General features: G+C 39.2%; 1 protein-coding gene across 2 annotated transcripts in view; it reads left to right on the top strand.

Moving 5' to 3' along the window:
• The window catches only part of ARHGAP28 (Rho GTPase activating protein 28), a 74,005-nt gene that overhangs the window by 35,533 nt on the left and 11,852 nt on the right, over window positions 1-26,620 (top strand). For both annotated transcript variants that reach the window (XM_027882069.1, XM_027882068.1), the window contains exons 2-8: window positions 5,860-6,062; window positions 10,595-10,812; window positions 16,290-16,377; window positions 18,329-18,486; window positions 22,038-22,203; window positions 22,317-22,408; window positions 23,733-23,810. In XM_027882069.1, the coding sequence (XP_027737870.1) occupies window positions 5,860-6,062; window positions 10,595-10,812; window positions 16,290-16,377; window positions 18,329-18,486; window positions 22,038-22,203; window positions 22,317-22,408; window positions 23,733-23,810 (1,003 nt within the window). The remainder of the gene's footprint in view (window positions 1-5,859; window positions 6,063-10,594; window positions 10,813-16,289; window positions 16,378-18,328; window positions 18,487-22,037; window positions 22,204-22,316; window positions 22,409-23,732; window positions 23,811-26,620) is intronic.

Raw genomic sequence — 26,620 nt, 5'->3', positions numbered from 1 at the left:
GGGAGCCTGTTCCAGTGCCCAACCTCCCTCTGGGTGAAAAGCTCTTTCGTAATATCCAACCTAAACCTTCCCTGACACAGCTTCATGCCATTCCCTCAGGTCCTGTTACTGGTCACCAGAGAAAAGATCAGTGCCCACTCCTGGTGAGGAAGCTGTAGACTGCTATGAGGTTTCCCTTTAGTCTCCTCCAGGCTGAAAACACCAAGTGATCTCACTCACTTCTTGTATTCTGGAGGATTCCCCTCCAGATCCTTCATCATCTTTGTGGCCCAACTTTGAATGCTTTCTAGGAGCTTCTTATCTTTCTTAAACTGAGGCACTTGAAACAGCACACAGGGCTTCAGGTGAGGTTGCACCAGTGTAGAGCAGAGCAGGACAATGCCCTCCCTTGACCAGTTGGAGATGCTTTGCCTGATGTCCCCCAGGACACGGTTGGCCCTCCTGGCTGCCAGGGCACTGCTGACTCATATTAGCTTGCTGTTGACCAGGACCCCCAGGTCCCCTTTTTGTGGCACTGCTCTCCAACATCTCATTCCCCAGACTGTACCTACATCCAGGGTTGACTTTTCCCAGATGTAGAATCTGAAGGAAAATTAAAGTTGACAGAATCATATTTTGAAGAATATTATGTAGAATACAAAGACAGGCAAAATACAGAATTCCTGTGGTTTCAAGTCTAACTGATACAATAAGATGATAGCTTATTTTCAAACACAGCTTTGTAACAAGAGCAATGAGATTCATATGTTTTTGGAATTCTTCTGGGCCACAGGATGAGAAAATTATTAATGAAATAAAATCCTATTCTGCCTCTCACTCAAGTACTCTGTTACAAGGGGAGATGGGTGACAGCTCTGTGAAATCAGTGAGGTCGATAGTTTAAATGTTTGCTATCCTAGATGTTAGAGAATGGACCGGAAAGCTTTAGGATCCACTGTATACAACTTGCCTAACATTTGCAAGATAATCAGAAACAGAAGTGTATAGATGGAGTCGGGGGTTAGATGTTGTCTGATATATATCCCTCTCTGTGATCAGAAGCCACCAAGCATGGAGAGAAGGAAATAAGCAGACAGCAAACAGTGCAGGGTCTCCAGGAAGGAACCAGAAGATAAGAAATTTGGGGCAAGGGTGAACTGTGCAGTGAACTGTGCACAAAACTACTATTTCCCATTGCTGGACTCTTCCTTTGCCTGGAATTTGTATACATTTTATTTAAAAGGAAGATAAATAATAGTACATAACTGCTTCCTAACAATTCAGAACAATTCTTAATAAAGAGGAATAATTTTTTTTTTTTTTTGTCAATGCGTGCTATAATCCTCTTTTTTACATTTGGGAAGAGCTGAGCAAGTGTTTATACTGACAGAACGATTGCAATGTGAAAAGGTGGATCTTCATCCTACAGTGACCAGGAGAATTTGCTTCCTTCATCTTCCCCATTCCTATAAATGTGACAAATTATGGTAAAGCAGGTTCAGGACCCACCAAATTAAAGGAAGTACAACAGCCCTCAAGAGTAAGATGTCCTGTCTCTCTCTGTAAACAAGGATTAAGTGCTGGTTTTAACTACAAGATGACTTTATTGCTCCCATTTGTTTTATGGATTCTTTACTATCTATTACTTAATTAAGCTCAAAGCACAAGCCTAGCTTTATCATTACTGAGCCTGTGAGCAATCATAGATGTCACTGAGCCAGCTCTTCATGTGGTTTGACAAACTTTTACTTTTACTTTGGATAGGATAAGAATAGCTTATTGGATCTGGTTTGGCTATCCTGAAATCAATGTGTGGTATCAGATCCTGAGCAGCACACTTCTGTACTACTTATGGAAGATAAAATATAGGGTCAGTAGGCCTGCTTTGCTGTTGCATTTCGTCAGAATTATAAACATACACCAGACCAAAACCAGTCACACACAGTTGAATCAGTCTCCTTGTGTCCATGGAAATACCCTGCTTCCTTGCAAAAAGGTTTCCACAGAAAGCTTTCTGAATGATATCAACGTATTTCTCCTTACTGGCGCTCTTTAACCCTTTCTCTCTTTTTTTTTTTTTTTTTTTTTTAATTCCACCCTGAAAACAATTTCAACTCATTCAGTGGAGTTGCTATAACTGTTGCTCAGTGCTTTTAGATTCATGCTTCTCTGCCAGCTTTTTCCATCTAGTAAGCCAGGATCTGAGATCCCTCCTGTGTTTAATTTAGTCAGTGTTTCAGATTAGCTTGCCACTACCCATGTGTGTGAACAAAAGAAACTGAGCATGAGCTTTGTAATTGCTACGTACTTAACATGACTGTTTTTCAACTTTTCTGTAGGAACAACAGAATCAGCTTAGTGAAAACTTTTTATTGTTCTAACCCTCTGTACAGACACTGAGAAAAAAAAGAGCAAATGAGACAGAATGGGTTGAAGGTGAAAAAGGTGTCAGGAACAGAGATTTTCTGCTGTGAGAGTTCCAAGGTAACAGGCCACCTGGGCTTCTTGAACTGTTTCTGAGACAGACAGGCAGATCGCTGAGTCAGTGCTCATTTAGTGTCCTTCAAGAATTAATTAAAAGCAGTGAAGAATATGCTTTGCTTCCTCAGTAGGACTTTTTTTTCCTGAAACTGTTTTGAGCGGCTTTGGCTGGAGGAAATGGGAGACAACTGCCATTATCACATAAAGGCAAGACCACTTCCTGCAGGACAAAAGTCACAGGTATATGGGTCAAAACAGCAGCTGGAGGTCTTTCAAACACATGAGCTTTTAATAGGCAGACTGAGAATAATCCACGAAGGTTTGTACCAGACCACCTGGAAGCAAGTTTCAGATGTTTACCAATAAGGATAAAGCACCTCTGCCTAACCTTTCTCATTACAGGAATTTTGCACAGCTTGATTTAATCCAGGTTGAGATAACAAGCCTCACAGATGAAGTTCTCAGGAGACTTTGTTCAGCTGATTTTCCAAGTAGGCTTTGTACTTTAATATTGTTGTAAATGCACATTAATTACCCGGGAACCTTAGACGTATTTGGTAAAGCTGGTTGCCACAGCAGTTGTTGCTGTGCTACGTGGTCTGTTTTGCATTTAGCTTTTTGTTATGGTAGTATTACAACATAAGCATACGCACTGTGGGGAGAAAAGCAGCAACCCACCAAGCCTCTTTCTTCCTAATATGGTGAAATAAAAAGCCTTGGTTCGAGCCAGCTGAAGTGGTGATGGAGTCGAGGCCCAAGGAGCAGTGTCATGTGGCTCCTGAAGAGCACAAGGGTCATGATCAAGATTCACACTGGAAGGGCAGGAAATGTTAAAATTCTCTGACCATGACTAAATTATGGGACCCAATGATGCTATCAGAGGTACCCTCTTCTCCTCCTAGCGCATGTTTGATTCCAGACTGGTGAGAGTGTTCCTTACTGCAGTTGCTGGCTTGGGAGCTCTGGGCTGTGCTATATAGCACATGTAGGAACTTATTTTTCGCACCAGTTTATAGTAAGTGGAGACATGAATTTCTCAGTGGGCAGCACTGTGGGGCTTTCAGGCAGAGCCCCGAGCTTAAGCAGAGGCTGGTGAGGGACAGGCTGCAGCGGGAGGATAGGCACCGGGCTGGGCTGTCTCCTCTGCTCTCACAATGTCTAGAGAACGGGGCCCCAAACGCCATTCGAGTGCCAGGAAGTTTTTGCCTTTTTCCTTATTTGTGTTCACTATCACCTTTTAAACTAAAGAGCTCAGCTTTTCACAGCAGCAAGCAAATGGCCAGTGGTAGCTGTTTCCCCCATCCCCCTGCCAGCTCCCAGCTGAAGAGATGGGGTTTTCTGGCTGCTTCTCAGGGGTTGTGCTTCTGGTGGTTAAAACCTCTGCTTGGGGATGCTTGGTACAGTATTAACTCATGAAAGTTAGGTTACGTGAGACATGCTTTTTTTTCTTACTTGCTGATGCAGGGAAAAAAGATAGTTGAATCCGTAAAAGAAAGGGAAACCCATAAGAAACCAGAGGCTGACACATCCAGAATACATAATCCCAGTAATTATAATTTATCAGGTTCCCCAGTCATCTGAGGCTTTGCAAACAAAAGCCGACTGAAACACGTCTCCCCAGAGGGACAGCTACATGGAAAACACTCAAATAGCTTTAACCACAGTTGTGTCGCAAATTCCTCTTAGATTTGGTGACTGTGGCTTGTTCTAATTAAAACAGTAACAGCTTCAGCACTGTGTTTTAAAGTAAACAATCATTTTTTGTTTATAAGGGGGAAAAAGGAGAAAAACACTGAAGATAGCTCTTCTCTCTCTGACTGGAGTACGTGTCTCCACAGCTCCATAGCACATTTTCTCCTGCTGCAGTGTTGTCATCCATCACAAAGCTTTGCTTCTCAGCGTCTCACGAAGAACACATGGTCAGTTTGGGCAGCTGAATCATCCATATTACACTTGCATGTGTTCAAAAAGAGGCCAAGGCCTGAGCTTTAACTTTTATAAAGCCTGATCATGTCCAAAGCTGGATTTGATGTGCTCCGTTGTTTCTACCACAGCTCCCCAACCTGATACTCAGATCTAGTCCAGAAGGAACCACCCAGATAGAGCAAGGACGCTCCAGGAGCCCCAGGAAAGCAGCTAGCCCTTCACTGGCGAGGAAGGATGAAGCAGTGGCAGCAGCACAAAGAGGAAAAAGCATGCTTAGTCAGCTTTATTAAATTACTTATTCTTTATAAATCCATTACCAAAACTTTGACACGGAGGGAAATAGTGAAAAGGAAATCTCTTTTTTTTTTTGGAGTAAAAGTGTTGCCTGTGTTTTTAAACAAAGGCGTGTTGGCAGAATCATGCCATACAGAAAAGGAAGGGAAACTGCATTTGAATTAATTCAGATCAGTGAAGGCCAGAAGACCTTATGACAGAACTTTCCATTAATTCCTGTAGTCTAGCTCTCTGCCGTAATTGCGTTACCTCCTAACTCCTAACAAATATTGTTGTGGTTATTATTACTGATTACTGTACCTACTACAATTATACTTGCAAAGGCTCCTTACGGTATTGCAGCAATAACAACGCAAAAGAGCAAAGTCAGATGAGACTTTCATGGTGGGTGTTGTATAAAATTTTGAATGAACTTATATAACTGTCTTCAGCTGCAAGTACTTACAGTGGGAAAAGGTCAGAACTAAAGACTAAGGAACAAACTTTGTTTTAATTCAATCACAGTATTGAATCTTAGTTTGAAACTTGATTTAAGTGAATCATGATTTTTGAACCTGTGATCAAAGCCTTCTGTCTGACCTAGAATATACTGTTTCAATTCAAAGACAAATTTTTTTAAATTGTTTCTATTTTAGCTTAATTTAAGGAAAAAAATATTTTAAAAGAGTTTTCAAATAAAAGGTAATAATTCCTCTGAATTAAAGCATTTTGAGTTTTGAATTGTTTTCTAGAGCCAGTATAAGTTTGTAAAATATTTCAGGGTTCCCAAGTCTCATTATTTTTCCCAAGAGAAGTTTTCACTGAAAAATTTCAGCCACGCAGAAAAATAAGAGATAGAAAGAGAAACCTAGGAACAAAAACGTTAACATAGTTTTCCAGTGTCTCATTAGGTGGATATCAGTATTAGAAATAGAAATTTCATCTCCTTCATCCCTCTTTAGTGAGAAACACTAAAGAACATTAAATACATAAATTATTAGATGCAAAATAAATGTCCAGCCATAATTCTTATGAACAACAGAGGTTGCAAAAATTACCAGAACTGTGTACTTGGTCTCTGAAATCTTGTTCCCTTCTCCCTGGTAGAGTCACAGGTGAAGCCCTAGTTGCCTGCTCCATCTGCATGGGACGAGTTAGCGTGATATCAAGGTAATTTTCTTTGTATCACTGTCTCTTCAGAAAGTCCCTCCCTCGTTGTCGAAGAATTAACAGGATGCTTTCCAACGAGTCAGCACCTCCTCCTACATTCAGTCGCTCCAATTCGCAGGCCTCCATGGACAGCACTTCCATGGAGGACTTTTGGTGTGAAGTGGAGAACATCAAGGAGAGCAGAGAAGATGGATCTGAAGAGGCAACACTCTTGGAGTTCAAGCCTGCTGATGGTGAGCACATAAACACTGCTTCTTCTTTATGCCTTGGCTTTACCTCCTCACTAAAGAGTTGAGCCCTGATCTCCTTTCTTGTGTCACTCTGTATGAGCAAAAGTATTATGCTTGGGTCATTGTAGCTCCACTTCTGAACATTACAGCCAATCACTGGAAAGAAGCAATAATTCAGTCTGGTTTATAACTGGAGCTGGTAATTAACTTCTGAAGTAATTTTTTTTTGAATTGACTTTGTTTATGCTTCAGGAGAGCAGATATGGTGTAATTCAGAAAAGAGAGGCACTCAATGAAAACTAAATCTCCAGTATTAAATAGACTAAACCAAAACATTTAAAGTAAAACAATTTATTTTGTTAAATTTATTTTGTTAATAATTCCTTTAGTGTGCCGGAATTTTAAATTTTCTGGCTTTTGATAGGATATAATACAGAAGTTATTGAAGTCTTGAAGAATTTTTTGGTTAGATATTGTTTAGTGCTATCAGGAATTTGATAACTGCCATTTTCTATGAGATTACCCAATTTAGATATAATTCAAGAAGAGTTTAGAGTTTAGTTCAGGGGTAAGTCTGAATATGCGGATGCCTACATTGTTCAGACTCCCCACTTGACCAAATTCATTCATCATTTATCCAACATATCCTGAAGGTATTACTACCCCATTCTGTTATCTTAACATTTTCTTCTGTCTTGTTTTGTACTGTATTTGGAAAAACACATAATAGTCTGCACTGGCTTGTTGCAATGCAGCTTTGTGTTAGATTTGATAACACGTAGAACAACAGTTCACATTTTTTTCCAGTTTTGGCCCCATTTACAAATGCATTATATTGTGCAACACAAAATACCAGGTGTTACTACAGGATGAAAAAGAATTTCTTCTGAGGTCAGGACCCACTGATAACTCTTCCTGGAGAATATCTTGTGGCTCACGGCTACTAGTCTGGTAATTACTGATCTGGAGATAGATTTTGAAACAATGGTGTGTTCTTTCCTTACGATAATTAACACAAGTGATGATGGGGGGTTTTTACCTTGATGTACAATGGGATGTCATTAGTTCTGCTCCCAAGAAAAGGGGGGAAAAGTACTACTTTATTAATCAAACAAATATGTAATCAGTCGTGGTAAGTAACCTACACAGAGGTATCTTACTCCAGCCGTGTACTGTTTCCATCGGAAACGCCTCCCACTCACTAGTGGGAAGGCTCTCTTGGAAGCCAAGGGAAAATACCAGTTCACCAGAAATCTTGGTCTACCATGAGGATTATGGTCAGTCAGCTTAAATCTAAACTGCACTCCTGTGTCCTTATTGGGAAAATTCTTGTCTGATCATACTCTTTAACTTGGAGACCTTAGAAAAAGGTTGTGAACCTATTGGTGCCTCTCCTTCATTCAGTTGTCAGCATGAACTGACAGGTGTCTCTGACTTGTTTGCGCTGTCAGGGGAACATCACAAATCTGTGAGTTACCAAGCTGTGTAAGTTAGTAGGGAAAGTCAATACAGGAGCTCGTTTCCCAGTAAGTTTTCCATCAGTTTCATTACTGCTGAACTAAATCTTCACAACCTTCACAACAAACACTGCTGCAGTCCTATTTTGTCCCTTTGTCTGATTACACTTCGTTACGATGCATTGATTTTTTCCCCTCTGACCTGAATTAAAAATAAGATTGCAAGTCAAAATGCAGTATGTCTCCACACTTCATTTACCTTCATTTTGTTGTTTTAAACATATATATATATATATATATGTATTGCATACACTCACACACAACCAGGCAATGTTTGTCCTAGTTTTTAAGCTCAGGAATATATTCAGTTCGGGATTATAAATCTTAGAAGTTCTATTAAGGTCCTAATAGGATAATTCTCCTTGTCAAATCAATGTGAAAACCCTTGGGGCAAAATAAAACCAAATATTCATCGCCCTTTTGATATGTCTGAGAGGAAGAGATGCAGGATCCTTAAAAAGGAGGCCAAAGGGTGCTAGCAGCCAGGCACCACTGATACTGTCAAAACCACAATGTGGTTTGCCAGACAACATGTGCAAGGGGCAGAGAACAACACAGTTATTCTGCTGATGTTAGTAAATACAATCAAAAAAGAACAGAAGATTATAACAAGTGGCACAAGGGGTGAAAATGTAGGGGAGGAGGAAGAAATGGGGTATTTAAGATGTCTGTGATGTGCTGAGCTGCTTTATAACTTCCATGTTTCAAGGCTGGAATGCTGTGTATTGTTTAAGGTTATATCTGTGAGTTATTTTAGTTTATATCTGAAATTCAAAGCAAGGCACACCTCTTTCCTAGCAATCTCTATGAGAAAAAGATAATTACCCTCTCAATTATCTGTTTGTCTTCTGGTGGAGCAGAATCAAACGCAGTATCACGATCCTGCTATATAAGTAGCTAACACTATCAAAATAAGATTTTGTAAAACAACATGGGTTTTTTTTTAACCTATATTTAAAACCTATGTGTCACAAAATTTTGAGGTTTTTTTTAATGCATAAATTTCTTTTCTTTGATAGTTTTACTCCTCTAATTACTGTTGCTATTTCTTAGTCTATTGTTTGTGAGTGGTTGGAACAGGAAGAGGCCTAAAGCCAGAGAAAACAAGCGGTAAGCAGGCAGAATTTCATGTCTGCCTTACTATTTTTCATAGCATCATGAAAAACAAGTTTGATTAAAAACTCAATACTTGGAAAGAATATGTCAAGACAAAAGCTAAAATTAATATAATTTTAAAAATGAAACATGAACAGATGTGGCTCCAACAGCAGCACATAAGAATGAGAAGAGACCTTCTTAGAAAGAAGAGTGAGGAGGGAAGTTCAAAACTTACAAAGACGGGAAGGGAACACTCTCTCATCCTGTCTGTGGATACAGAAAGGATAAGAGTGGAGAAGCTTTTTCACGGGATACAGGGCTGGTCACACCCCTGGCTAACACAGAGCTAGGGTTTTAGAAGCAGCTATTTTTGTAGAGCTTTGTAAAGAGGTAGGGCAGTTAACAATGAAGTCAGTGATGGCACATGCATAAGATGCTTTTGCTTGTCCCTGCAGCCCAGTCCTGTAATTTACTCTTTTGTGTATCTAGCTGCCAAAGTGCAGCAAACTGGTGTCCATCAATCAGCCTGCATTCTGATGTCAAGAAGAGGCAATAAAGGGAGAGTGGAAATACCAACCTGCCATTAAGACCAGCACTGGGACAAGAACAATAAGCACATTGACTAGTTGTTTTATAGAACATGCTGCAAATTAATCCGTTTCCTGTTTGACATGTTTATTTGTAGTACCTCTTCTTCAGTCAGAGCTGTAATGAAATTAGTGCCTGTCTCAAGCAGCACACTGTTGAGCTAGGATTGCTCCCAAAACTGAAAAGAAGGACCTCAAAATCTCCTGTGTGATGAGAGATTTTAAAAGACTGTGACTGTTTACTTTAAAAAGCAGGCAAATAAAAAAGCAGTGACAGCAAAATTTAAAATCACTAAATGATTCAAAGAAGGCAGATTGGGAGCTTCTCCTAGTGCAATAATGACAAGGCATATTAATTTAATGTAGCAGGTAGCAAGCTGAAAACCTGCATTGGCTTTTCCTGGGACGGTTTTGGTAGTGGGGGGACTGCAGGTGTGGCTCTGTGAAAAGTTACCAGAAGCTTCCCCCGTGTCCCATAGACCCAGGATAGAAAGCAGTTTTTCACACAATGCCTAATCTCACTATGGAACCAGTTGCAGTCTTGAACCACCTAGGAAACAAGATTCAAGAAGATATTAATCACTAATTAAGATACCAAGAAATGCTGGGGTTTACAGTGCTAGTGAATCTTTAATTATTAGAAATTAGGATGATACCTAGCATGCAAGGACTGCTGTTTCTACATATTCCACCCTTACCTGACCTCTTTTCTACCTACCCTTTACTGAACCTTGCTCTTTAGTAAGCAGCTCTGGTTCTTAATCATCTTGTTCAAAACAAGCTACTAGACTAGGTGGACATCACCCTTCTCTCAGTGTAGCTTCTTCTCTAGGTGTCTGATTACCAGCTGGCCCTCTGGCATCTGAAATTCCATTGTTAGTGTGCAAATACATTATTCCGTTGTATACACGTTTTCAGTATTTTTGTTTCTTTGAATTTGAATACCAATTTAAATTCCATCAGCCAAATGTCTTTATCCATTAGAGCATGCAAAAAATGGTAAGCATGGTATAAATGGTAACTGAGGAGATTTATGCTCTTGAATAAGGGGGTTAGCTTTCAAGGATCTTGCTGTGTCAGGCTCACTACTCTGTTGCCTTTTTCACACACCTATGCTGATGGACAGGTTAGAAATGCCTCTTCTATTCTTCTTGTAAGCCTCTCTTGCGTAGACACTGTTGACAAAACCATCTTAACTCGTGGCCTGAGAAAGGCTGGAATTGGAGTCTTGTCAAGGTAAAGGCTATGGCAGCAGTCCATCACGCCAAGTCCTTTCCTTCAGCCCCCTCACCCTCCCTTGAGAGGTCTGGTAACATACTCTCTTCCTCCACAGAAGGGGAGCTGGAGGCAGAATGGCTGCAAGACGTAGGTTTATCTACATTGATCTCTGGAGCTGAAGAGGAGGATGGCCAAGCTCTGCTGTCCACTCTGACCAGAACTCAAGCTGCTGCCGTACAGAAGAGGTACAACACCTACACTCAGACCCTGAGGAAGAAGAACAAGCACACAGTCCGGGATGTGCGAGACATCTTTGGCACCGATGACTCTTCTGTAAGTATCCCAGCGAATGCCTTTGATCTTAATTATTGTGCAATTTGCAAGTAGCTCACCAGAGTTTCTGCCAGACAGGAATCCATTTCTGCTGACAATGTGCAGACAGCCAGTAGCAGTTCCTAACTTTAAGACCAGACTTTTAATACTGTGTATACTAGGTTTTGAGAAGAAATGAAGACACCAAACACAATAGATGGTGCACAGTTTTTCAACTAACCTGTAACATAACGTTGTATCTGTTGCCAGCGTTCCTCCTGCAATCTCCTACCAAGACTAACATTTACTCCTTTATTTTTTTGAAATTGGTGAGTTACTCTTGGCAGCTATTCAAATTTTTGATGGCTTCTGGGGACACTTGCTATTTACTCAGCAATCTCAGTGGTGAAGTAAAACTTCTCTATTGAAGCAATTGGGGTTCAAATATGCATAAGCAATTAAACACCTGCCAGCATGATTGCAACTGGTACACTGGCAGTTACGTTTCGCTTACGTAGCAAATGAAAATCTATTAAATGTTCATTTGCTTCATGGCTTCAGAAGTGAACGTAACCTCTGGTGGTTTCTTCCGCTTTTCCCTGAGCATAGCTCTAAATGAACCAATTCCTAGCACTACATATTTTGACTCTGGTGAATGCAGTCAACTGTGTGAGTTTAGTCTGATCCTCAAAGCAACACGCATGATTTTACCTTTGTCCCTCGTCATATTTAGGTGGGAGTCACCAATAAGCTCACAATCTCACCTTTAAAATTAATATCGACGTTTTTGCCATCACAAAACTCCAAGAAACTATTTTTCATTGTGATTTTTCTTTTTCTGTTCTATTTGTCCTATCTTCTCCTCAAGGCTTGGCATCCTGTATTATTTAAAACCAAAAAAAAGGGAAACAAAATTGTAGCTGCATAGTTATGATAAAATTGAAAAGCTATAATGGCCAGAAAGTTAATTTATTTGTCTCCAAATTTAAGTATCTGGATTCTTTTGAATCTCTTGCGGGTATCCCACAAATACATCCAGAAGTATCCAGTAGTTTCCTGTGGTCAGACTTTCTTTCATGAGAAATAATCAGGCAGGTTTGCATGAACGTTTAAAAGCAGATGGTTCTTCTAATTAGATTAACACACTTCTCCTGATTCAAGTCTTTGTAAATCTGAACGTGTTTAAAAAAACTTAAGCTTCCTAATAACATTCAGTCAGAAAAATAAATGTTGTACCTGTTCTCTCTTGATGTATTTTTGATCTGCTTAATTTCTACTTTCTGAATTTCTAAAGTTTCTCACTTGCTTGAGGAATTTGTGTCTTCATAGCTAATTACCCTTCACATCACTTTTTTACCTCCTCTGAAATTCATTTCACTTACTAGCTCTGCATTTTTAAAATTTAAAAGATAAATCAAATAAGTAATTAAGTCTTCTAATTTTTCTTCCCACAAAACTATACAGTTCTGGAGGTGCTTACCTTAATGTTAAACACAGATGCACAAATACAACTGCAGAGCACACCATCACTTCCCCCAAATGAACTGTGACACAGATCGTATTTCTAAAAACCTGCAAGGTTCCCAGCACTCTTTTGGTTTTCCTTTTGACCGTTGCTCCTATCTCTGCTGCTTATTATGGGATTTAGAAACTTCGCGCTAATTATCAGCTCTTCTGGGATAAACACACTTCAGAAGAGCTTGTGTTCCCGACCTAAGGGTTTCCTGAGCAGTCTTTTTCAGGGGATATCAGCAGTCCTTCGCGCTCTGCTGCCTTTTTGGGCACGGCACTACAGCTGGTGGTGAATCTTTGTGATTAATCATCTTAGGAAAGAGATCCGCATTAAAAACAACACAGCCAAAAGAAAAGAGCGACAGGGGACGGGAAGGGGCAAATCGTTTCAGCACAGCTGCTGAAGAGAGGGTGGTAAGGAGAGTGGTTGAAATGACATGAAGTTTTGTTTTCCCATCCTGCCTTTTTGTTGGGAAGGAAGAAGTAATCGTGGTGCAAATAGCAAAACAGTTCTAATTGTTTCACATAACTCTATAATCCTCCCCATTAAGAGGATGGATTTACACCTCCTTCCCGATGACCTAAGAACTGCAAGAGCCTGGAGGGATGGGTCACAGAATGGTTTACTCTCTTCTGTGCCTAATGATGAGATAAGAGGTGATTAGCTCACTAAAGTCACCTGAGATGAGATTTAGGGGACCACTAAAGAGGTGTGAATAGTTGTCATCTGGAGTGGGGGAAAAGAAAGATAGATTTGCCCTAGTTTTTTGTCTCTGTTCAGAAAAAAAAAAAAAAAAAGCCTGCCTGCTAGATGTTTTGCTACTACTCCCTGGTGGCCAGCCTCTGCGGGAGTCAACATAGAGCAAAGGGTGCTTTTTTCAGTCATCCTGCCTTGAGGTTCATCCCCTCAGGGCTGGAGTGTTCCCTCAACAGACAAGGTGGACCCAAAGAAAAAAAAATGCAGCCATTCCTTTTTTTTTTTTTTTTTTTTTTTTTTTTTTTTTTTTTTTTTTTTTTTTTTTTTTTTTTTTTTTTTTGGGGGGGTGTGGTTTCTTCTGTTGCCTATCCTGGAAAGGTGCCGTGATCCCTGGGGGCAGAATGCCACCCCTATGGTACATCACCCTTGCAAGAGCCATGCCTTGATAGAGCAGCCTGTCCCAGCTGAGGTGCTTTTGCTCTGCTTCAGATAAGTCTACAGCCAGCAGGCTCGACTGACAGCCACAATACTGAGTTTTAAGTTGAATGGCTTATTAATCACTGTGGCCTGATTTTCCTTATTGCTGGTACCTGCTGCTTCCATTAGAAGCCATAGGTGTATCTAGCGCTCGAAGAGTGGAAAAATCAGCAGAATACAAATGGGCACACACATTGATTTTGTTATTGGAGGGAGGAAGTGAAGCATCATGCTGAACAGCCCAGCTCTGCACCTTGCTTAAGAGTTTTTAGAAGCATTTTACTTCAGCAATGCATGAGAAAATCATGTCCTAATTGAAGAGGAATCACTAACACAGAGCTATTTGCATGAGAAGATGTTTGTAATGACAGTGCTTGGAGATATGAATATATTCAAAGCATTGCCAAATTATATTCTGACCAGAACTATGTGGTTATCCTCCTCTGTCTTCATTTCCCTTAGCTGCAGGGCTGACAATAGAACTTGGTTGCTTTGGTGCTCCAGTGGTTTGGTTTTACGTCTTCTACAATCAGGGTAGCTACTAAAGAACTATCTACCTCATCTCCTTCATCTTGCTCTTCTGATTTCCTCTCCCCTTTGGAAATTCCTGTGTACACTATGGCAGTAGACAGTGGGCTCATTTTTAATGTGTCTAATGAATCACTTTCAGTCAGAAATCAGGGTATGAGAAGCTTCACCTTCACTGGATCCCCAGCCAAATGAATAAAGTGGTCCCAAATTGTTAAGGACACAATTTGACTCTTGGCCTTTCACATTCATTAAGATCTTCCTCCGTTTTTTATTCTTCTTTCATGCTACAGAAATAATCTGGATATTTAAAATTCATGTATTAAAAAGGGTTTATTCCAAGTCTTCCCCTTTTTTATCATATTATCCTAAGATTAAAAAAAAAAGTAAAATGGGAGGATATGACATTTTAGCTACCCCTGATACTATGCACAGTCCACATTATTCTATAATTTCCAGAAGCTAGAGCAGCCCACAGGCCATTGCAAGCCCTGAAGGGTACAAAGCTTTCTGCTGGTTCTGCTGTGCTTTATGGAAGCAGATTACTGTAAGTGCTTCACTATTGACTTCACCCTTGTAACAACACTGGAATTATTTTTTCCTTAATAAACTTAAATCATTGTAAATCTGTTCTGAAAACTATTGGCTGGGTCAGATATTCTGAGCACTGAAAGTAGATGAGCCAGTTGCTAATGTTTACCATTAATTTCTCCATCTGGATCTTAAGCAGAAGCTTAACTACCTTTATGGTTGATTTTCCCAGACTGCTAAGACAGGTTTAACCATCCCCTTCACTTCCATACTCCCACCTTAAATTTATAGTGGTTTTAATGTCCTGAAGCTTTTTGTGTAAATGTTGTGGGATTTTATCATAAAAGCATCCTATAGTTCTTTTTAAAAAAATCAATGGTCCTTACAGTCTTCTGGCAAAGGAAGTCCATGTGACTCAAATCCTGTTTGCTCTCAAGTTCGCAGGCCATTGAATGGACTCTCTCAGGAGAGATTTTATTCATGTTACATTTGACTTTGTTACCCAAATAGCTCAGAGGATAAGGCAGAATAAAACAACTGCAACATTATTTCAGGCTTCCAATGGGAAGAGCTGCCTGTCTTTTAAATATGTGACATTTTTCAGCAGCCTGAATGCTGCTCCTGTGCATTGCCTACAAATGGGGAAGACAAAATTTCTGCCCTGAGGCATTGCTGCTTGTTGATAAACAGCCGATTTAGCAATTTAAAAAGCAATTTAAAGAGCGGGTATTGAGGGCTCATGGGGTCTCTCAGTTGCAGGTTCAGCTGCAAAACTGGAGCTGCTCCATCAGGCTCAGAGAGGGTGAGGCAGCAGGTTTGAGAAAGGTGGAGGGTCCAAGGACTCCCACAAGGATGCAAAGGACAGCAGAAAAAAATACAAGACAGGTTTGGAACATTGTAGTAATTTTCACAGAGTAATCTTCAGGCTATTTTTTTAATTCCTGACCTTGTTTATGGTGTTTTTTGCTTTGGTTTTTTTTTACCCAAGAACACATAGATGAGCAGCTACTGCCCTGTGTACACAAAAACACTCGGATTTGGCTTTATGAGTCACAGAACTGCTGAGAACAAGGCCAAAATTCCCCTGTCAATAAGAGGTGACACTGCTTGAAAGTCACATCCTGGGCTACTAAGCCCTTTCTCTGCAGTGCAGAATGACTTCTGGAGTGGAAAGATATTAATTTGACTAAAGAAAATTTCTCTGTTCCCTCAAACTGGTTTTTGCAGTTCACTGATAAAAGTGTTAGTATATGGGAGTGTTCGTATACGGGAGGACATCTGCCCATTAATAACCTGCTGGTGCCTAAATTGCAAGAGACACCAAAGGAGCCTGATTTCTGACAGGCGCCTGGGAACAGTAGATATTCAACATGTGTCAAAGAGTCTTCAAAAAGATTTGTGGCCAAAATGATTAAACGCAGGATGAATTACAGTTCTACGAGGACTTTTTGCTTAGTATAATTCTGTACAGCAATTTACTTAGCTAATTTCAGTCATTATATAGGACAGGACTCATTAGGTACAGCCGGCTGTAATATTACTGACCTCAACACGATCCAAATCTGTGCAGGCTAGACAAGATTAATTCTCAGTCTTGGCTATGAAAAATATACTCTGGAGAATCACAACAAGTTGTTCTATCTTTTCAAAAGACTGTAAGCTGAGAAGGATACACCGTTGCTTGAACTGTAGTAGTTTCTGTCCACTGACTTTTACCTTCACTGCAGTATGATCATTTTTCCTTGCTTATCAGCTCACGTTTGAGACCGTTCCAGTGCCACCAGTTCCTTCTAATGGTATCCAGCTCTCTGGGCAAAAGCCAGTTTGGAAATCAGTTACCTGTGAGTATGACATGTAATCAGTGTTCACTTTCTCCTGGAAAAATAATAGACAGAAAGACCCTTTTGTTGTTAAGGGGTTAGTCCTCTCTTTCATATTGGGGCAATGCTGCATATATTTCCTTAAAATCATTGTCAGCTTATTGTCATGCAGGACCCAAAGTTTCCTATGAGTGACCATTGTTGTACAGACACAGACTGCTGCCCTCGAGGCAACAGCATCTGAAAAATACTGATCATTGCAAGACTGGGATTGTAAAAATAATCACTAAACAATATTTTGCAGAATTTGTCTAAAATATGTCATCAGTGTATTTTTGCGTATTATGACAAGAAAGATGCCTATTTCCTCCACATTTCTCTGGTACTGCAGAAACTGCAGTATTAGAAATGTATCATTTCCCTGGTTCTGCCTTATTATTCCAATCTACTAATGGTATTATCCCTTAAATGCTTTGTCCTGACAGCGGCTGGCCCTGCTAATGAAAACTACTCAGTGTCTGGATAAGTGTCAGCAGCCTTCCATGAGAAACTCCATCTTTTGTTTTGAAAGCTTTTCCCATTAGCATTGTTCAGAGCTTAACTAAATGGATACTAATACCCAAGTTACTAAACTAGTCCCTTGGATGTTTACCTCTGGATATAGTGCCACAGGTACTTTCCTTGGTGGCAAAAGCTGCTCTCCTGATACTCCTGCTCTTCAAGCAGTTGTACTGGAACAGATGGGGAACCAGATGCCCAGGGCTACCAAAGACAGTCTGTGGTCCCAGGTCCAAGGATGGAAAGAGAGATGGAAAACATCTTAAAAGGGGTTGGCTACTGGATAAAATCTAAATCCACAGTTCAGAAACCAGAAGCCACTCAGTAACACACTTAGCTTTTTTTCATATCAGACTTGCAAAACACAGAGTGTTGCAAAAAAATATTTAAGTCCCTGTATCTGTAAATGCAATGATTCAAAAAACATGGGGCATGCACAGGTTTATAAAATATGTAATGTTTTTTAATTCACTGAATTTTTAAATTCACTTTAATTTCACTTTTTAATTCACTTTTTAAAAAACATTTCCATGGCTTTTGAATACATTTGGGTCATGTTAGTAAATTCTTCTCTGCAGTCCTGGGGGATGAAATTTTACTTGACTTTCAGTTAAATTTATGATTATATTCCAATTGGGTAGGTCTAGGAGCTGGACCTTAAGGGCAAACTAAAAATGGACCTGAGATATGAGAGATCTGTCATGAAAGTTGGCAACACTGGAACTCATGTGTGTTATCACACTTTGGATTCCATGACAATAGCTGTACTACTAAACTTGATTGTACTGATTTCAAAAATTTTCCTCTGGCATCCACTAATTTCAGGAGGTCACTAAAGAGCAATAAGTTAGTTCACAATATCTACCTTAAATGCCAGTAGATATAGTGTTTTTCAAACTGGAATATTCTACATTGTGTCCTGTTTTGGTGCTATACAACTAAACTAGCAACTGTGAGAAATATATGTGACTACATAAAGTATATGCACAATGTCTTATGATTATAAATAAGTCATCAGTAACCTGAGAAACTGTGCTGACAGCATTTTTCTGTCAAGACCTTTTATTTTTAATTGTTCATTAGACAAGTGCCACCACAGTTTGCTGGCTTGGGTGGACAAGGACAGAGTACAAAAACTTTGGAATTCCTGATAAACAGGAAGTTCCAGCTTGACTATCTTTCTCACAAAAAGCAACAAGTTAAATAATCTAAAATGAAAATAGGGATTTTATTTCTAAGGGGTTACTTCCTCCAGACAAAACAGGAACATGCTGTGGTTTGCACTGAAACTCCTCTTTGAAGCACTTCCTTTATTACTGTCTCAAGATTTTTGTCATCTTGGTTTAATTTTTTAATGTCTCTGTACTAAATGCAAGCATATTCAGGATTCATATATAATTTCCCTTATTTTCAGCTAATAGCTGTCTAGACTGCGGACTAGATAAAGGCAGCCCATCCATAACAGAAGAGCTCTCTTATGAGGTCTCTTTCTCAGAATCCATTACAGTCCTTCCAAAAACACAAGAGTGGCCAAAGAATCAGAGGTTCAAAAAAGAAGACTCAGCTTTGCCTGTAAGTTTGCTCTCAACATATTTCCTTGATTATTGTCTTTAACACAGCAATTTCCTGCTTTATATCCTAGCATGTTGGAGTCTGTTCAGATACATGAGCTTTCCTTTTAGATGTGTGCTTTGTACAGACTGCCTGCTGTGCCTGCCTACTGCCTGTCATTGACTCCCAGAGAGGCACCAAAGTTGATATGGATATCCAAGCCAGGTCTTTGCTTGTACCCATCACAGATGAATACGTGTAACTCAGTCCAGAAATACTGCATCATCCCCAATTTTTTCATACAGAAATAAAAACCACTTACTGGCATGAAAACTAACAATCATTTTCATTACTAGTCTGCTTTCCCACTTTATTCCCCCACAGATTATGTGCCTTTATTAACCCATGGATTTAAAATTGCTCCGTAGATGAAGGGAGGAAAGCAAACCTTAGTCCTGCAGCAGTACTGGCTGTCTCCAATCAGTATTCAGTGCTATAGAAAATACTATATGAATGGTTAAAGAAGAATTTACCATATCATCCAACCAGACATACACTGAGCAGTTTTGTCATTATCTGGAATTATTTCATGAAGTCAAGGAAATCTATTTTCTACTTCCATCAGCCCTCACAAAGTCCATCTCTAGTTTAGTGATTGAAATCATTAGTTTAGTGATTTAAATGCCACCTTTTTAGTGACATGTATGATGTCAGCAGTAAATTATTTGGAAGCATTTCCTGGACTGTCATGATGTCCTGAGGTCCTGAACTAATCTGAAGCTGTTATAATCCACACAGGCATTCATTTGTCCATCTCAGACTCTACCAAAGAAGAAGAAGCTGAGATGCAGAAGTAAGCTTCCTTGTTGAAAGATAAGACACCAAGTGGATTACACAACTTGTGTGAAGTCCCTGTGTTTTATTGTGTCTTTGGTTGTTTTGGGCTTTTTTTAGGGGGGATAACTTGGTGTCCTGTGGAGAGTGAGGGTATTTCTGCATTCATTATGATTTTGGCCTTTACTACAACACACACAGACACAAATTGTTTGCTGCAAGAGCTCAAGAGAATTTGCAGCTGACTGAGGAGGGAAACTGCTGACAAGGAGTGAAGAGAAGATGCCACTTTGAATATCATGGATCTGTGGATTCATGATTGATTATTTTAGAAAACGCCAGTCTTGGGCTGGAGTTGAACTGCTCTGCATACAGGACATCATCTTGTGAGTTCATGAGTACACAAGAAATAAGAAAGGACATTACAGACAGAGATTTCTGAATAAAGTCAATAGTCATAGCTGTTGGTGTTGGCATTCCCCTTACTTCATCTGCTGTCAGTCATGGTATTTGTTTTTTTCCCATAATGACTCAGACTGTAATGGACCTCAGCAGAAAAATTACCTCTTGCTCTGTTATACCAAGCAACCAGCCACCTACGCTCTGGAGGACTGTCCCTCCTTCCCCATGAGGGACCAATGGGGCTAGACTGAAGACTGTGCAACATCATACTTTCTCCAGTGCAGGTCTGGCAGCATAACCAACTTCATGGACAGTGTATACAGAGCTGCACAGAGATATTGTATGTCATAAAATAGCATGTCCTCCACAGCTCCCAGAACTGCCACCTCAACAACGCTGGCTGCATAGTGTTACATGCAGTTTCCCCAGCGTGGGTCCATAATCCATGTGACTTAGTGAAAGATATTACAGAGCTACAAGTCAATAAGCATTTCAGGCCCATCTGAATACACTGCATAGTTCCACATAGAAACAACATCCCAAAATATATCAGACATGCTCCTTAGCCAAAACATAAGGAACTAAATTTCAGGATGGCACATCCTCCTTCAGTGCTGCATATTTTGACAGCACTGTTGGTAAGAAAGACCACTGGAAAACTGTGGCACAAGACAGAAGAAAGAGGCCCAGCCCCAAACCTTGTGCTAACCATGGCATCACATCATAGTGACCCTATGAGTCAAACAACCACCACGGAAAATCATTATAGCACCCTTTGTAATCAGTTTTGAGTGTCTGGCAATTTTTCATGGGCAAACATACCTTTTCACTTTCCCTCAGAAAATATATGTGTACTCTCTGATTTTTTTTTTCCTTATTTTCAAGGTGATTTATTGTGCTTTGACTGCTTTTGGACTTCTTGCATCACTTGAACCAAAATGCATAGATATTCTTTAGTATTTCATGTGTTTTCAGAAGACTATCCTGCATGCAACTTTTGTTACATTATTAAGTCTCAGCAAAAGGGAATTGTGGAATTGCTCCATTTTAAGGAAGGAATATTCTGGGCTAAAATGCTCCAGACAGCATGTTCATTATTTATTCTATTCCCTGCACTCTTTCTGCCCCAATTATTATTAACCCCTATTGACCATGTGCAATATAATTTAGGAAGTCCTAAACTACATATCTAGATGTCCTTTGTGCTCTCTTGTTTTGAAATCTGGTATATGTTTAAATTTTTTTTTTTGTTTGCCTTTTTCCTAATCAGTTTGACTGGCTTAATTTAAAGATGGTTTAAACCTACGGAATCCAAATTTGTTTTAAAAAAGGAAGGACTGGGCTGAAATCTCCAGAAGCAAAACATTATTAAAGGCTGGGTTTCCTCTCAGATCCCTAAAGGGAGGAGATAATTTGTAATACTATTTGTTTATACCTCTGACTAATATTTTTTTGAAGTACAATTAAATTAAAAAGTCATGCAATACCAAAGATCTTTGAAAAGCATGGTTTTTTACTGTAACTTGGTTATTATATCTAACAATTATGTCAGAAACCGATGGGTATTTGTTTTCTTTGACATTTGTACAAATGTGTCTGTCATGAGGCAATAATCCTGGCTCTGGTCCATGACACTGTAGTTTCTAAAACATGTAGACATCTTCACATGCCCCTAAATTCCTCAGTATCACTTAGTTCAAGTCTACTTGAATAAATTATTTCTGAGCTGCTGGGAGTCCTGTTTTTAAGCCTAAATGCTTCTTAAGTAATAAAAAATACCAGTAAATTGGCAGGTTGGCATCAGGACTCAGTAATTTTGCTTCTGGGCTTTTCCTCAGGTCTTTAGTTTGAACTCTTCTACTAGACCTCATAAATTAATAGCATTATGCAAAACAGGCATGGATTTATTACACACACGATTGATACACAACCATATCCATGATGAACTATGTCAGCTGCTTCAACAGCATTCAAGACATTTTGGGGAAAGCAGAAGCAGAGCAGAATGTTACGTCCTGCTGAAACAGGGCAAAAGTTTACAAGAAGTAGTACGTAACTCATTTGCCCTAGCTGCAGTACAGGCACAGAGGTGCTCCAGCACCACTTCACAGCCAAACTGCAAGGGAACCTGGCGAGTAAGAAGCTCAATTTTATGTTCAGGTGGATGCAAACGGTGTACTCATACCAGGCCAATATATAGGGCTATAGTTCATCTTTTTTTTGTTATCCATCTACCCTAATCTGACTTCCTATCACATATGGGCACCTCCTTCAAAACAAAAATTCACTCCCTGTAATTTTTGTGCAAATAAAGATGCGACCCATCTCTACTGTAGAAATTCATTGTTCGGAAAAGCCGGTTTGGACTGACAGAGGTTGGAGACCTCTCCCCTGAAGACATGAAGAAGATCCGCTACCTCTCCTTGATTGAGCTAACAGCCTTCTACGATGCGCTGGGGGTGGAACTGAAGAGGAACCGTGCAGAGAGAGTGCGGGGACGAGGTACTGTGCTGTGCCATCCCCTTTGCAGCCACTTAAGTGTCGTTCAGCGTTGCAAAGAGGGTGCATACGAGGCTGTGTTTACTCTTTTTCACATTTGTTGTTATTACTTTTAGAGAATGGTCTTTTCGGAGTACCTCTCACCGTCCTGCTGGAGAATGATCAAAAGAAGGTTCCCGGAATAAAAGTTCCCCTCATCTTCCAAAAAGTGAGTATAACTCATCCTGCTTGGCCAGTAAGCTTTGCTTCTCCATCATTTGCATTGACACTGAAATGAGTCATCAGATAAGAGAAGATGCAGGCTTTACAGATGTGTGTGTGTCCAGGTTGCCTGACTGTATATTGTGGTTTGAAAACCTCTTGACAAGGAGACAAAATTTACTCCTTTTGTGTGTTTTATCTGTCGTGGGGACCTCATTTTATTTTTGTAATTATATGAAACCACATAGGAAACTCTAGGAAACAAATGTCTTTCTGTTTCCCTTTTTCATTGAACTAGAGAGCCATGCAAAGTTTTGTATGTACAGAAATGGCAGTCATGAGTTTTCTCAGGAGCTTTAATTTCACATTAGTTGAAACTGTATGTATTACTTAGCTACTGTTTCCAGAATAGAAGTGATAGCTTCTCACTAAGGTTTGTATGACAAGACAACAACAGTTATATGAGCCATTTGGCAGTACAATGACATCTGGTGGATGTCTTGGAGACAGGTACACAGGCACAAGTACATGTGCAATTACACAGATTCACACGGACTCAGAACTACAATAAATTTCCCTGTAAATACTGACAAAAGGGAAAGTGGTGTGGAGTGTCAGGGGAAACACCAACACAACTTGAATATTTACATGACTTTGCATTTAGCTCCACAGCTCCCCTGTCAAGATACCATGGGAAATTAGAAGAATCCAGGTTAGTGCAGGAAGCAGATCTGGTGGTGAAAATCCAGATCTGTATTATTAAAGGCTAGGAAATTAATTTTTTTTTCCAATGTTCAAAATTATGTCAAATTATTTTAATAGATAATTAGAATGGAAAACTTATTCCTCTATTCACAGAACTTTCAAAATAAAATATCCTGGGATCATTTTCTAATCTGATTTTTCAGTTCCCAAAATCATGTTATCTGTGGACCTTTCCATTGTGATCCTTGGGGCATATTTTAACATTTCTCAGAGGTTATTTTTTTCCTTCAATACACCATTGTGTTTTACCCACTGTATCTGCCTTTTATTAATACATTTATGTGTTAATTGTTCTATAGCAGAGCCAACTTTCAAGTTTAGTACAGAAGAGGCCTATTACAGTAGCAGTTTTCTGTACTCTGCATACTCCTTATTTCAGGGTCAGGAATAGGGAGAACAAATTAGGCAGGTTTATTTACATGAGCTGGCATCTTTTCATGACCAGATTTCATAGAAATATATATTTTTCAAATTATTTTCAAGGATACCAAGACTGAAAAAAAAGTCAATAGTAGTCTTAAGTGCTTCTGATTATTTTCCTTTCTGAGTCTTTTGTTGTCTTTCAGTTGCTGCTCAAGCTTGAGGAAACAGGTTTGGAAACTGAAGGAATTCTACGAGTTCCTGGATCTGCCTCCAGAGTCAAGGTACACACTCTTGCCAATTTTCCATCTTCTGGACTGTAAACTCTATGTAAAAAAATACATCACACACATTATTTCACACTGCACATAAACACTGATCTGTGCAGCTCTTTCGCCTACCAGTGAAAGGTCAGATTGGTTCCTGGGAACCAGTGAAGCACAGAACATGTAGTCTATTGCTTTGCTTTAGTTGATGTTCTATATAAAGCACAGTCTTGATGTTGAATGCAGTTTTTCTCCATGAAACATTGAGGGATCCTTTCAGTTTATCTCTATCGTCCAAAATTGCTATGATCTTATCTCTGTTTTAATTTATTTCAGAAATCCAGAGTTGCTAAATCGAGTAAACATCAGATAAAGATCTTATTCCATGTCATTTTAACCTCTGTGGCATTTTATTTCTCATTTATCTTCTGTGATCTTACAATTTCATGTTCCAACTGAGAGAAATTTGGCCTGTGTTCACTGCATTTTTACAGGCTGTTTTCAGGCTGTGAACACAGGATAGTTGGTAGTGAATCACCTGACATTGTGGGGCAGTAATGCTTGCTATTGTTTCTCCAGACTAATTTGATTCTGGGAGATGGCACAGGCAAATTAGGAAAACATGGTGGGTTTTGTTGGGTTGGTGTTTTTTTCTGGGCTTAGTATTGTCTACCTCATTCCCACATTTTTGCCTTTTTTTGGTCTGATTTAAGCAACACCTTATAGTGCATTCTACTCCCACTTTCTTGTCCTCAAGAAAGTTAGCCTTATTTTCTGAGGCAGGAAGTCTCAACACTGTGGCAGCCACACAAATTTTGGGGACTGCTAAACTGGCGTGGGCTGGGAATCAGAAAAAATTACTGTACATGGAAAAGCAACATTATGTGAAACGCACCAACGATAGACAGTAGTATCCCAGCTCTTTTGACTTTATGGATCGATAAAAGTACCCAGTGCCTTGAAAAGTGCCTCCTCTTGCAGATGGAAGTTCCTAATTTGGCCTGTACTTCTCAGCTTCCTCTTTTTTTCATATGAATGCTTAAATGTTATTTCACACAATCTCAAATCTTATCAACCTCTTCAGGGAGATTACACAGCAGGGCTGTGCTCTAATTCAATTATTTTCATATTATTTGTGTACGCTGTACTGCATATTGTTCAATTCTTATTCACAACCCATATCCAGGGAGCTGCTATAAGGTATGACTTTATATGTAACTCTCTTATACTGGGTGGTAAATTAAACTGCCTGTATGAAAGTTTTAAATTATTTGAGTTTTGGTTTCATTTAAATCTGTCCAACAAGCCAACGAGCAAGAGGGATTTCAAAGCAGATCCAGATTTCATCCTTCAAAGCCTTCATACATTATTATGACATTAGGATTTGAGGGCATTCCAACTTTATTTCAGTCTTGTTTGGAGAAAGAAAAGGCATATGGGAGTGATTAAAGGTTACTCTTCTATAAAACAAAGAATAAAGAAATAAATACAAGTTTTCCTCTGTAATCTGGTTTGTAACAAAAGTTCCAGTGAACCAAAAATGTATGGTGGTCTAGTGTAGGGTCAATCATGTTTAAAAAAACCTGCAAACACATATTTTAAAAGTACTTAGATACATACATATATATATATATATATGGGGTGGTAGAGGGAATAGGGTGTATAAAATATATTCTTACCTGTGTGGAGATATATATATATATGTATATACATATGCATACACATACATATATATATATATATATATACACACATACATACAGATATATATATATATATATACACACATACATACAGATATATATATATATATACAATGTTTGTGTTTCGAAAATCTTGCTTTCTCTTTCTGTGGCTTTTTCCCAGTTCTAAGCAGAAAAATGTGGAGTAGATATCTGTTCTCTTGTGCTTTTGATGAGGTGAGGATTTCTCTTCCACATTTCCCAGTCAGTTTCCAGGAGAGAATTTAGTCTAGATGTTTGTATGGATCATGTGCAAAGGATGTGAATACAGAGGAAGCTGAGATAGCCCAGATTACAACCAGTTAAATGTGCTAATAAAAATGAGACTGTAACATTATATGCCAAATCCTGAATGACTTTCTACTTCCTTTTATGCAACAATTCTACTTCATTATGTGTGACTGTATTTGATATGTAATTTCCTTCCATTCATGTGAGACGTGGTAAACAGAATTCATTTTTAAAAGCTTTTCTGCTGAAACAGACTAAACTTTTTGCATAATGTTAAAGGACGTTTGACAAAAACATGATCTGAAACCTGAATATTTGCTACGGATATATTTTGTCATAAAGGGTCTCATAAAAAGCAGCAACCAACTTCCTATGGATAAGACAGTGTTTGGCCAGTAATAACTGTGAAAGCTGTATTATTTATGGATATTCTTATATTACAATAGCATCTTTCAATCATTTTAACAATTTTTTAAGAGCTTGCATTTTCTAAACAGTCATTTGGATTTGAAGCCAAACTCTGTTCCTACTAGGAACCTTGCTGATTATTTCCCATTCACACATGTGTTGAACACTGATTCGTGACACCCTAGAACTAAACAGACATCTATTATGCAGCTTACATATTAGAACAAGAGGATTAGATGAGCACCCAAAATGGTGTAATCATCACTTCTTAGACCTCTCTTGTGTTTTCTGAGTTTTGGGGATTAGGGAGGGTTATGCATTAAGAGGAGATTTTTCTGACAGTAATAGTTTGATACCTTTATTTTCCTGCATTTTGACCAAATCTAACTATAATTATTCTAACATAAAACTTCCTTCTAAAGATAGGAAGACCCAAAGTTAAAGCCA

Source organism: Empidonax traillii, unplaced genomic scaffold (genome assembly GCF_003031625.1).
Source record: "Empidonax traillii isolate 1590-97213 ecotype Southwest subspecies unplaced genomic scaffold, ASM303162v1 scaffold100:size1405979, whole genome shotgun sequence".
NCBI lineage: Eukaryota > Metazoa > Chordata > Aves > Passeriformes > Tyrannidae > Empidonax > Empidonax traillii.
This window is presented reverse-complemented; position numbering and strand designations above follow the sequence as displayed.